The 13,889-nt window shown below is 41.5% G+C and overlaps 1 protein-coding gene across 1 annotated transcript in view; it reads left to right on the top strand.

Annotated features, from left to right (window-relative positions):
* IPO9 (importin 9) overlaps nt 1–13,889 on the top strand; it is a 37,838-nt gene continuing 23,949 nt past the window's right edge. Inside the window, exons 1-5 of the mRNA XM_081914393.1 lie at nt 1–298; nt 9,694–9,755; nt 11,133–11,219; nt 11,452–11,653; nt 12,771–12,859. Coding sequence (XP_081770519.1) covers nt 148–298; nt 9,694–9,755; nt 11,133–11,219; nt 11,452–11,653; nt 12,771–12,859 — 591 coding nt within the window. The 5' untranslated portion in view covers nt 1–147. The remainder of the gene's footprint in view (nt 299–9,693; nt 9,756–11,132; nt 11,220–11,451; nt 11,654–12,770; nt 12,860–13,889) is intronic.

Here is a 13,889-nt window from a genome sequence, read left to right as displayed (position 1 = left end):
AGCAGCCGCGGCCCTCAGCCCGCCTAGTGCCGCCTCACCCGCACCCGCTGCTGCCTTTCCTCCTGCCTCGCGCTTCCTCCCCGCCCCCCCAGCCCCGCGGAGCTTCTCCCTCGCCTTTGCTGCTGCTCTCCTCAGGGGCGCGGCGGGATGGCGGGCGTCGCTTCGGGCGTGGGGCCGGGCCCTGTGGCTCAGGGTCTGAAGGAGGCGCTGGTGGAGACCCTGAACGGCATCCTGTGCCCGGTGCAAGGGGTGCGCGCAGCTGCCGAGGAGCAGGTGAAGGTGCTGGAGGTCACCGAGGGTGAGTGTGGGGGCAGCAACGGCCGACCGGGCGGCGGGAAGGCTCTGAGGGGAGCCGAGCCTCCCGCTTCTTCCCTTTTGTGGGCCTCGGGTCTCCCCGGCCAGGGCGATGGGCAGAGAAGGAGATGGAGCTGCTCCTCGGTTCCGCAGTTCTGGATTAACCCCTTTTTTGGGATGGCCTTTTGTGGGGCAGGGGCTGGAAGGGACTTTTCGCAGAGCTCGAGGTGGGCGGGGAAACTCGTGTCCTGCCTCTGCTGCCACCGGTTCCGCGCTCCCTTCAGGGTCCTGCCCCAGTCTCGCCTCTTCTTCGGCACCGGAGATGCCGAGGCTTCCTTTCCAAGTCGTCCGGAGTTTATATGTCTCGGAGTGGGCTGCCTCCGGCGGCCCCGCTTCTCCTTTCGTGCCCATTGTGTATGTAAGGCATAAATCGGCCTTCGTCTGGTGAGTGTCGTCGACCTGATCCTAAGGGTCGCCGCAGCGCTGCTACCACACAACTACTACAGGGTGCAGTTAAAAAGTGGCTCCCTCCCTTTGGGCTAACGGCGGGTCCTTGGTCAGAAAAGGTTGAAGGCCATCGGGAAAGAGGGTTCCTCATGGGATAAGGTTGGGTGATGGGGGAGGAGGGGGCTTTGTCTCGGCGCCTTGCTGAAGTTCGCCTATAAAGCAGCCTTAAGGGTTTCCAAGCTAAAGTATTCAGACTTTAAAGAGCAGCACTGAACTGAGTGAGATAGTAATATCTCTGTAGTAAAATTGGTTGGCCTAAAGGGTTTCGTACAGCCAGGTTTTAATGAGAAAAAGCTGTTCTCATTAACGTTAAGTGTAGTAGACTTAAGTAGAGATGTAGATCTTAAAGCCTTCTGCAGAAATGTTTCTAAAAGGCGTTCTCTCCTACTTAGGTGTATACAGTACTGTCACAGGGTATACTGTCTTTCTCCCACTTCTCCTCTGGAGCATTGTTATGCTCATTGTGATAAGATAGCTGTGGGAGTGCCTGGTATATAAATATTCCCACACAGATTTTGATCTACCATGTGAACTGGTGCAGATCAAGAAGGGCTGAAACATTGCATGTCTGAATTGCAGAGTCTAAACGTGCTGATACTTCACTCCATAATTTCTCCTACTGGTTTCTTACTGGTAGGAGAACACTTCAATCTCCCAGGACATTCTATGCAAGATCTCAAAGTAGCTGTTTTGCTACAAAGGAATTTCATAAATAGACTGGAAAGAGAAGCTGCTGAATTGCAACTTATTACCAAACTTAAAACCATGGAGAGACCTGGTCTGAACAAAGACATTGGATTCTTATCTCATTATACATGACAAAGCCATTTTTCACCTTCTCACCCCTTGCTTTTTCCTGTAAGACCTATTGCAGTCGTTAAGAGTTGTCAACAGGCTCATCACAGCTATCTGCCAATCACCCATTCCCACCACCCTTCTGAGTAATACCCCTCCCCACCTTCTCACTATATAGAAGGGTCTGGTGACTTCTGTTTCAGTGTATCTGAGGAAGTGTGCATGCACACGAAAGCTCATACCAAGAACTAACTTAGTTGGTCTTTAAGGTGCTACTGGAAGGAATCTTTTTTGTTTTGACTATGGCAGACCAACACGGCTACCTATCTGTTTTGTGATGCTGTTCTTGTTGTTTGAAAGCTGTCATTTCTTGAAGGAGAAGTACCAATATTTATGCGTATTTGTACTATATTTTCTGTTTTGGCAGTTTTAAGCAGTTTGATTATGTCACTTCAAAGGGAACTTCCTTCAGACACCCAACCCAGCTGAAGCTTCTCCCAATGTGGTTTCTTTCAGTTGATGGAACTTCTATATCTGGCACAACTTAATTGGAGATGTCTGCTCCAAAGTACAAATGTGTGTTGAGGTATTGGTGTGGAGGGCAGAAAGATTAATTGTCCAAAGAGGACAGAGATGACACTATTAAAGTGTCACTAATTATTGCAATAAAAGAAATCAGTTGTATAGCCTTCTGAGAAGGCTTATCCATGAGGCTTCTTCACATAGGATTAAGCATTAATGATGTATATTTTAAGATCAGAAGTAAGTTGCACATGTTTTCTTTGTAACTTAGCTTTATCTGTACTTACCCTGCAAGCCAGCCCACTTTTTTTTGCTTAATTCTTATATTTTAAGAGCTGATTGCACTAAGGAATGCTGGATTGAAGAGAATTTACAGCACCCTATTGTGTATGAAAGTAATAAGAGTGCCATAGGTCATCACAACAGGATAATACTAGCCTGCAGAAAACTCTAGGCTGCCTCATTTTTTTTGAGAGCTCGTTAAAATATTAAACAAGAAGCAGCTTTGGACTCACTTTTCCAATGCTTAGAGTAACCAAGTCATAAACTATCCTTAAAACACAAAACTTAACCATATTGTTGAGCATGTGGGGAAGAGTTTTATGAGACATTCCAGATAATTACCTTTTAAAACAATTGAAGCCAAATGTCAAACTATATGAAATTTTATTTGGTGAAAGATGAGGAAAAAGAAAAGGGAAGGCAAAAACACACATAGATTCTTAAACTTGACTTAGCTAGTTAGATATTTCAGAGCACCTAGCAGAAAAGAGATTCAGAGAGAAAGCATCTGTGGTCACCAGGCTGAACAGTTTCAAAACACTGTTGATGGAAACTTATTTTTATATACATAATTTGTATTAAATTTTATTTTTAAAAATTGACAAAACATCTATCTTACATATAATATATAAAAACCACTTCATCATCTTGGCTTGAGACTTCCCTCCTCCTTAAGTAACATCATATTGATAATAATTTATATCTCTAATCTTACAAAACTTCTTGTAGCCCTACTAACAATGTCAATTGTTTACAGTTGTCTCTCAAATACAATGTAAATTTATTCCAGTCTTTTGAAAAGGTCTGGTCCTGCTGGTTCCGAATTTTCCCAGTTAGTTTCGCCAACTCGGCTTAGTCCATTAACTTCATTTGCCACTCTTCTTTTGTTGGGATCTCTTCCTGTTTCCATTTTTGGGCCAATAATATTCTTCCTGCAGTTGTTGCATACAAAAACAATATTTTATCTTGCTTATGTATTTCTCTATCTCCAATACCCAATAGGAAGGTTTCTGGTTTCTTTACAAATGTATATTTTAACATTTTTAAAAGTTCATTATACAGTAGTACCTCGGGTTACATACGCTTCAGGTTACATATGCTTCAGGTTACGGACTCCGCTAACCCAGAAATAGTACCTCAGGTTAAGAACTTTGCTTCAGGATGAGAACAGAAATTGTGTGGTGGCGCAGCATCAGCGGGAGGCCCCATTGGCTAAAGTAGTGCTTCAGGTTAAGAACAGTTTCAGGTTAAGAACAGACCTCCGGAACGAATTAAGTACTTAACCCGAGGTACCACTGTATATCATTTCCCAGAAAGCCTTCACTTTCTTACAAACCTACCATATATGGTAGAAGGTACCTTCTTTTTCTTTAGATTCCCAACATTTATTATTTTGTCTGTACATTTCTGCTAACTTCACTGGTGTTATGTACCTCCTATACATCATTTCCATTACATTTTCTTTAAGTGAACTGCAAGCTGTAAAATTTATTTCATCTTTCCAAAGTTTTCCCCAATCCTCTAATTGTATATTATAACCAATATCCTTTGCCCAATGTATCATAACGGATTTAACTTCCTCTTCTTTCACATGCCATTCTAAAAGTAGTTTATACATTTTTGACAATATTTTAATTTTAGAACTCAACAAATCTACTTCAAACCTGGATTTTGTATATTCAAATCTATTGTTTTTCTTATCTTCTTTAAATATTTCATTTATTTGACAATAATGCAACTAATCTTTCACTAAGCTTTTAATTTCTTCATATATTTTAATTTCCACTGATTCTCTATTTCGATCACCAAATCTTGATAGGTAGCCCAATTTCCTTCCATATTTAACTTTTTTACCCTTGTAGCCTCCAATGGCGATAACCACCATGGTGTTTTACGTTCTAACAAACTCTTTTATCTATTTATTGATGGAAACTTAAACCCAATATAAACCATCCTCTTAATGAGGGCTGATGGTCGTTTGGCCCAGTCATGAGTTAATGCTCCTGATGATAGTGATGGCTGATCATAAATTTATTTAGACGTGGGTCCACCTCAACAGCATTAAACTTATATTACATAAGGCAAGCCACTTCAGATTAGCTGACCCACTGGAAATAAAGGATTAATCTGAGAACGTACTATTGAAAATTAAACTCAGGATATATTCAGGGACTGCAGGCAAATTGACAGAGGTGCAGGATTTCAGACTTTTGAAAGGATAGTATTGGTCTGTTGACACACACTCTTACCCTCCTCCCCATACAAATTCAATGATTCCTAACCTATTTCTTACATAACCCAAGTGTCAGGTGCTTGCACCTACAGGGAAAATTTATATGCAGCTTGTAGTATCAATTATGAGCAGAAAGCTGCTTTGAAGATCTGAGGTCAGCCCTCCTGTTACAGAACAAATGAGAATTGCTCATTCTAGGAGTGGCTGCTTCAAGCGAGCTTGGGAACATGTCACACTTCTAGTTTTAGCAGCAAGCCCAGACTCTGTTGCATTATATGATCATGTAATGGTACAGTATGGGGTGAGTAACCACCATTGGGCCCTCTAATGTGTTGTACCTTACATACATCATTCACAGCTGTCACATTTTCATCCTGCGCCTTGTGAATAGGTTATTTATTTTAAAAGTTGTAGTAGTAGTAGTATTTGGCAGAACCTGCAGATTTTGTTATGCTGAAACTGGAAACACAGGCAAATTAACACTAGTTTGCCCTAGCAATTATTCAAGTAGTTTCTTTTCCGCCCTTGCAATTATTCAGGTAGTTATTTCCTATCCAAAGGGCTCTGAGTTGAATTTTAAGAGTTGTGAACCTATTGCTAGCTGAGGTGGGCCCTGAATCTCTTTCAGGTTTGAAAACGGGGGCATTTTTGACCCATATCACAGCCAAAGAGTCCATTTGATGGGAAAGCAATGACTGTGAGATTGCAATTTAGTGAAAATAGTTAATGGTTTTAAGTAATAACCTTGAGAATAGGCTAGTGTGAAGCTTTCTACATAGCATTGCTCAGGAAGAGTTTTGCAAGCTTCAGTTGAGATAGCATATGACAGTATCACTGTCAGAGCACTTAAATTATGTGAAAGAGCGTGTCACATGAGATGTATCTCAGTGGCCACCCCACAGCTGGCCATCCCTATTTCCCTGGAGACTTTCTAAGACTGCCCTCAGTCTTGCCTCACCGCAAATCACCAATATGTTTTAAACGTATAAAACAAGGGTGGCTAACCCGAGATCCTCCAGATGTTGTTGGACTACAGCTTCCATCATTCCTGACCATTGACCATGCTGATTGAGGCTAATGGAATTGAGAGTCCAAAGCCATGTGGAGAGTCACTGGTTAGTCACCTCTGGTCTAAATCAAGTCTGCATAATTAATCTGTGCTATATGATCCTGAGTATGCACTTTTTATGACAGCGTAGGAAGCTGCCTTATACCATGGTTGGGCCATTATTTCATCTAGCTCAGTATTGTCTACACTGACTGGCAGTGGCTCTCCAGATTTCAGGCAGGAGTCTCTCTCAACCCTAACTGGTAGTGCCAGGGATTGAACCTGGGACTTTCTCCTTGCAAGCCAAACCATGTACCACTGAGCTAGGTTTTGCTGGATTAGATCAAGGTCCATGCAAGAATGTCAACAATCAGCATTAAGGATGTCATCTTCTGCTGTTATGTGAATAAGTTAAAGTACTTGGTTTCATTTAAAACAGTTTGAATGCAGTATTGCTTCTCAGTAGTTATGTCTTTGCTTCATTATAGATGTTTGTCTTTGCAGTGATAGCATAGTTTGAACTTTACTGTAAACAAATATATTTTTCAAAATATTTTTGTCTTGTGTTTCTGTCTTAGGTAAATATTCAGCTGCTAACAAAATATAATCAAATTGAAGTGTACATTTAAATTAAAAAACAAATGTAACCACAATTTTAAAATATCATGAATCAGTATTTTTTTAAATGGCAGTATCAGCACCCTATGATTAAAGTGTAGCGCCCAAAAAGTCTTTTGTAAGGATGTATGTTTACATATTTTGTACATACCTTTTTGGGGAGGGTGTTCAATATTCTTTGCGGCACAACAGAAGATCCTGTCCCTAATGCCCACCAGCTTCACTTCTTATGGTGGAGGGGCATAGAGTTGGGATTCTGAAGTTGACTTCTGTGTTCAGCTGGATTCTTAAGACTGTTCTTAGTATCTGGTCCTATGCTGTTTAACATCAATAGCAGAACTTTGAATTTAGCCCAGGGACAAATTGGTAACCAATGGAGATCAGATGACAATAGAGAGATGATCCAAACTGTGAGTCCTACATAATGCCTTGGTTCACAGTGTAGCTGCCCATTTACTACAACATGAATGAAAGAGGCCATGTGCCAGCTGAAACCATAAAATGTATTCTACCCACCCTCACTATCTGGCTTCTAGGCACAGAGCTGAATCCAGGAGCACTCCAGTATTGAGTCTGATGTTCAGGGTGGTGCAGTCCTATCCAAAACAAGTTTTACATCTACCTCCCAGTTTCCAACGTCCTCACCCAACAATATTTCCACTTTGTCTGGATTAAGTTGCAGTTTGTTTGCTCACTGCCAATCCAAAATTGACACCAAGCAATGCTTCAAATCCTCCTCAGTCTTCCTGAGTTCAGATTACTCCTATGGTTACAAGACTAGGTAACCATAGTGGTCATATAATGATTCCACTAACTTGGAACTGGAGGGGGAAATTGCTTTCCTATTCTCACTTGAGGTTTTCTGGATCTCTTCCAGTATAGCCTAAACAATGTTCTTCTGCGAAGGGAGAACCCTCGGGGATCAAGACTCAGTCCTGAGCATGTGGTGTTCACTGAGCCTAGCTGATGGAGCCTGTACTTGGATAAAGGCCAGTTTTGCAGTTTTTTACTACTAGTATTGGCTTTGGTTCCACAAGTAGTTTGAGAAAATATTTCTGAACAAAAGAAACATTTAACATTGCTTCTTATTTTAATTAGGATGCTCCTGCTTTTATAGGAACTGTGCCCCATAAAAATTCAGGAGCAAGAAAGATGGACTCCTTTTGAATTTTTCATTGCATTCTCTATAGCAGGGTGGGGAACCTATAGCCCAGAGTCCTCCCCGTATGTCCTGCCAGGCAATTTTGATTGATGCGTGCTTATCTGCCCTTCTGGTGTCAAATGTGGGACATGTAAAGTCACTGCTGGGCCAGAAAGGTGCCAGCAAAGCCCTCTTCATGGTGCTTTGAAGTCCCAATTATCAGCTGATTGTTGGGGTTTTGAAGCACAGCTTAGGGCTCTCTGCAGTCACAGATGATCAGTTAATATTTTGGTGTTGGAGAGAGCCCTGCACAGCTGCAGCCCATACATTCAGCTGGAAACAGCTCCACAGAAAGCCTTGTATTCAGAGAGTGCTGGAAGAAGTGCTTTGAATACAAAGGTGTTCTCTGCAGAGGAAAAGGTCTCAGTTTTTAGGATCATTTACCCCTCCTTCCTGCATAGTGGTCAGCATATTCTGAATGTTGATGGCTGTCAGTCACCTGACATAATGATGTGAGGCAGGGCAGTCCAACTTTTCATACCAAATGGGCTACAAGAGTACTTTGACACGGAACCCATGGGCTGCACACTGCCTTGTCATGCAGGGTTGTGGGAACGAGGCTAATCTTGACGTTGGGAAATCTTTTTTGCCCCCCAAGGGCCACATTCTTTGGGGGAAAACCTGTCTAATGCTGGAGCCAAAGCAAGATGTGGATAGGTAAACAGGGAAGCATGACTTGATTGAACAATTCTTTCAGTTACCCTATCCCCCCCCTCTCTTTCTCTTTCCTACCCCATCTGTCTCTGCTTAGAAGTGTGGAGTGGAGGAAAATTTAAGGTTTGCATCAGCAAAAGGGGAACCATTTCTCTGATTTGTGGGGAAGTCCATTTACAAACAAAAGGGTCGTATTGTTGGAAAGCTCAGCATACAAATTACATTTCCTGCGAAGATATCACATATCTTGGCAAAAGAAAGAATTAGTGCACAGGTTGGGGAGCAGAAATACTCAACAGCTCTGCTGCAAAGCAGCATCTTCCCATTTTTCTTTGTGAAATTGCGAGAATTGCGAAGGGGGTGACTGGATGGGAACACCCTGTGAACCAGAAGTCCCACCCCTGAGCTAAAAAACTGCATATATAAAATTGAATAAGATGTCTTATTGGAGAGGCAGATAAGAAACTGCAGAGATGATGTTGGTGGAAATATTGAGGGACGGTACTAGCACTGCATCAATCATCAGCGGATTTTGCATAGGATAATTACAGGATGTGAATGTGATCAGTACGTACCTGCTGCAATGGTGTCCAAGTGCAGAAGCTTCTCTTGTGCCATAGAACTGGCAGAACTGGAATCTAGCCATAGAACTGGGAGACATTAGGAATTATTTGTTTTAATTGAATGTTTATAGTTTTAAACTCATATTTATGTTAGCGTAGTTATAAGTTCCTTTGTGAAAGCTTTTTACCTTTTAAAGGAGGTAGAAATACAAAATTGGGGTGGGAAATCTCACACCTCAAGACCACATGTGACCCTCCAGGCCCTTTGATTTCTTCCTGGGCCACATCGCTTAGCGACCATCCTCCATTTCCTCCTTGTGAGTTGATGCTTGACTGGAATGCTTGTTTATCTGGATGGATGATTGAGAAAGGTGATATATATGCATATGCTTTTGGAAACTTAAGCATTTTGTGTGACTGGGTCATGTTTGTTGCTCCACGTACTTCTGCTTTTAGCCCCACTCACTACTGGCATGTGGCCCTCCACCTGAAAGCAGTTTGCTGTCTCTGATCTAAATAAATAAAATATTTACTGCTTAGATACACACAGGATTGTAATTTTAAAGCTTCACTTTCAAATTATATGAGCTTCTTGCTTTGTAATGACCTTTTTGCTCTGTAAATCATTTGGTTGGAATGTCTGGTCCAACCAGACATTATTTTTTATCATCTGTATTTGTGTATTAGTAATGACAAAGTGTTATTTCCTTCAAATGGTTCAGATTTCTAGATGTCCCCTCTTTTCTCCAACTTTCTGCTATAACCCATTCATTGAAAATAACTTTTGTTCATAGGATTTTTGAATTAAAAGGTTGGTGGAGAGAAGCTAAGAATAGGGCAGGAACTATAGGGAATGGACTGTGCAAGGAATAAAGGGTCACACATGAAAAATGACAATGTAGTTTCCCCAGCATTATAACCTCTTAAACATGATAGTGTGTTACCAGTAGCTTACTTTTTTTTCTTTTAATTTCAGAATTTGGTGTTCACTTGGCAGAATTGACTGTAGATCCCCAAGGAGCACTGGCCATTCGTCAGGTCAGTCTCAAATAATTTAAAGTTAAAGTATTTGTTTGCTGAGCAGCTTCCTGTTATCCCTATAACCAGGTGAGCAATTATTTTGGTACAGAGGATGTTCACTTTCATGTATTACGACTCACTTTTCCCTGCCCCTTCCACAGATGTTAATACCACAGAGCTGAGTAGGAGACCCTTAGCACCACTTTCTAGAAACAGCTGCCCAAATAGGAGTGGAACCACTGTAAAACAGTGCCCCAGTCTTCAACCTTGAGAACCAGTGCAGAAGAATGCAGTCATCAGAACCTTGCCCAAGAAGGGAGTATTAGCTATGTTGAGATAGAAGCACAACATACATATTACAAAATAGTAAGCTACTGCTGAAGTATGTCACATTTTCTGGTATAATCATGATCCCTTTCTTTAAATAGACAGACTGACATGAATAAGTACATTCAATTTTTAACATTTTAAAGTTAAGCACATTTAAGTCCCATTAAATCAAAAGCGAGAGAGAGCACATGCTTAAATTTCTCTCCTTAAAAACAAAAGTGCTTAACTTAGGAAGGATCATGCCAATCCAAAGGCGAGTGACTTCTCTGGAATGTTGATACTGGAAGTCCTTATCTCCCTTGTCAGAGTGAAGAATGTAAGAAAGCTAACGCATGAACATGGTATCGTGTAAGACAGGAGGATGTCCTTGTAAAAAGTGTTCTTTTTGTCTATTGAAAAGTGCATTTATTGCCTTGCCTCTGAACGTTTACATTGTTTTATTACTGAAGCACAGACCACAACAAAATCTTCACTCTTTGCACATACCATAGATTCCGGTGTATAAGACGACTTTTTAACCCTGGAAAAGAGGTTAAAAAGTCGGGGGTCGTCTTATACACCAGGTATGGGCGGCACAGAGAGGAGCCGGCCCCCGCTGCTGCAGTGGCGGCTCCGAAGTAGCAGCAGCGAGCGGCAGGCTCAGCTCCGTGCTGGGAGAAAACTGCCTGGTGCGGAACTCGCCACCCATTGCTTCTTTGGAAGCAGCAGCAGCAGGCGGCAGGCTCAGCTCCGCGACGGGTGGCTTTCTCCTGGCGCAGAGCTGCCCAGCGTATTAAGCGACTGGGCCTATAAGACGAACCCCCAAATTGCAGCTGCCAATTTTGGGGGGGGGTCGTCTAATACGCCCAGTCGCCGAATACGCCGGAATCTACGGTATCTATGATGGCTAACATTCCTTTTCTTGTACTTTGACACCAAAGAAGCAGGCATCTTCTGAATTAGCATGTTTATCTAATGTTGAGAGCTATGCCCTTTCTGTGGGCAATCTAAGAGATAAAAAGGACCTTTGAAGACCTAAATTTCAACAGCTCAGTTTTGTTTTATCTTCCTTGCTTTCCTTCGCAGCTGGCTTCTGTGATCTTGAAACAATATGTGGAAACTCATTGGTGTTCCCAGTCAGACAAGTTTAGACCTCCTGAGACTACAGAAAGGGTAATACTTTCATTAATTGCTCAGTTACATAATGCTCAAGTTTGGAAGAGAGATGTGTTTCCTTGATTTCCACGTTAAAGCCATTTATAAATGTTTAGAGAACTTATTGTATAGGATACATCTTAGCTGGATATTTACTGATACGTGACTTGGAATAGTATATCATCTGTACATCCTACTGTGTTGTGCTTGGTGTCCCTTGCTAAGTTCCTCCACCATTCATTTTCCACAGGCAAAAGCTGCCATTAGGGAACTGCTTCCTAATGGGTTGCGAGAATCTATTAGCAAAGTACGTTCAAGTGTTGCGTATGCCGTTTCAGCGATAGCTCATTGGGATTGGCCTGAAGCTTGGCCTGAGCTTTTCAATCTGTTGATGGAAATGCTTGTCAGTGGGGATCTGAATGCAGTGCATGGAGCTATGCGAGTGCTTACAGGTATGTGAGAATTGTGTCGTCTTAACTGAGTAGTTCTTGCAACTTGTTTTGGGGCTTCCAAACCATTTTAATATGTTGACTTTTTTTAAGATAGGAAACTTGGTATTGTCTTCTTTCTTTGCCTTACAAATTACATTGTTCATACTGCAGCTTGTAATATTGGAAATATACTTTTAGTTCCCCCTCTCCTTGTACAAATTTCTGGAAGCTGCATAATGATAAAAGAATTTAGGTGTAGTAGTAGATGAGACTGATGATTCCAGTAAATCTTCAGCAAATAATCCACTCTAGCCATCTCCCTTGCACGTAGTCACTAGTTCATCTGTCTAGCAGGGTACATATAACTATGGTGTTCATAAATGTTAAATTAAAACAGAAAAAAAATCCAGTAGAACTGGGATTTATTTTTTATTACCTCTGCAGGGTTGGGCTTTTACAGAAGATTGTAATATAGCATCAGGCTAACAGCATTTTTTGTCAAATTTGTTCCCAATTGAATCTTGTAGTCCCCTGTACCATTTCAACTACACTGAATTCTTGAAACTCTGTTGAGTGAAATAAGAATGTTAGATACTTTGGGTTTACTCAAAAGGCAATCAGTGATTGCTCTGTTCATGTACTCCACCATCCTCTTTTTGCGGATTTTCATAATGAACCTCTGTGGTGCTATCAAGCCTGAGCCTTGGCTATACAATGTGAGAATTAGGGTGAATGTTAAGTGGATAATTTCAAAGCAGTTGCATGTAACTCCTTAGAGAGAATTAATGCTGAAGTCTGATGACTCCTGTACTGGATATAAGCCTAGTTCTCACTGAGGTTGTAAAGCTATGGCTGGTTTAGATGTTGGGGAGAAGGCTAGGCTAGAACTCTTCAGCTTCATAGTTTAGTCCTCTGTGTACAAATATTTGTTATGTGAGCAACCACCTGTAGTCTGAAACAACCCAGATGCAGTTTAACACCTCAGAAGGAAGTTGACTTCTGCTTTATGTAATCCTAAAAGGAAACTTAACCCTTGCCCATTTGTGAATATGTGTGTCATTAGACTGAACAGTATGGAAGTGAGATGTTACTCTGAATAATCTCTGAATAAGTACTTTGCTACTTTTCTTTTTTCTAGAGTTTACTCGGGAGGTGACAGATACACAGATGCCCCTTGTAGCTCCTGTTATTCTTCCAGAGATGTACAAGATTTTTACAATGGCAGAGGTATGGGTGAAAATAGATGACTTCCATCTAGTGGGAATAACAAAATTTTCATTAGAGGAACCATCCTACTAAGTACTAATATGTTTAGATCTACTATGCTCTTGCATAGTTAACACATACTTCCTCTAGCTTCTCTTCTAAATATGTACTTGAAGGATCCCTAGACAAGTTGAAATGTGGATGTATGGCATGGGTGTAGCCAGGATTTTTGTTAGAGGGGGCAGGCCTTTTGTTGGGGGGGGCAGAACCTCAGGTAGCTATGTATTTTTATTGATGGGGGCAGCTGCCCCTCCCTGTCCCCCCTTGACTACGCTCATGGTGTGTGGCAAGAACTATCCTCTAGGTGTGTTTTTGGCTCTGCTACAAGAAGCTGGTGGCCCCTATGTGGTAGCTTCTGCATAATATAGACAGAGAAGATGCCTTTGGGCTTTGTTTTCATATTTCCAGGTCTAGAGTGATATTTATAAATATACTATTAGCTACATGCTATATCAAGGATTACACCAACACAAGTTGTATATAATGGTTTCTTCAATGCTTATCTACCTCCTAAGCCAATTCTGTTAGTGCCCCAGTGGTCCTAGTATTTTTCTCACAGAGAGTAGTGTAGTGATTAAGAGCAGTGGACTCGTAATCTGGTGAACCAGGTTCAATTCCCCACTCCTCCACATGCAACTGCTGGGTGACCTTGGGTTAGTCACACTTCTCTCTGAAGTCTCTCAGCCTCACTCACCTCACAGAGTGTTTGTTGTGAGGGAGGAAGGGAAAAGGAGATTGTTAGCTGCTTTGAGACTCCTTAGGATAGTGATAAAGTGGGATATCAAATCCAAACTCCAGTTATTTGATGATTCTAGATGAATGTCTTACAAAAGGAAAATTTCTTACAAAAATGAGTGTTTTGCTTATTTTGGTTGTACAAGGAAATGATTTTCTCTCAATAGAAACAAATTAACAAAGTATGCTTGACAGAAAATTAAATGTCAGAACATTTCAGCTAGGAGTGCTTTGAAAGGCTAGTTTGAAAGTATAT

The sequence above is a fragment of the Podarcis melisellensis genome, assembly GCF_964234715.1.
Source record: "Podarcis melisellensis genome assembly, chromosome: 6".
Lineage (NCBI taxonomy): Eukaryota > Metazoa > Chordata > Lepidosauria > Squamata > Lacertidae > Podarcis > Podarcis melisellensis.
Note: the sequence above shows the minus strand (reverse complement) of the source record. Positions and strands in the feature narration are given on the sequence as shown.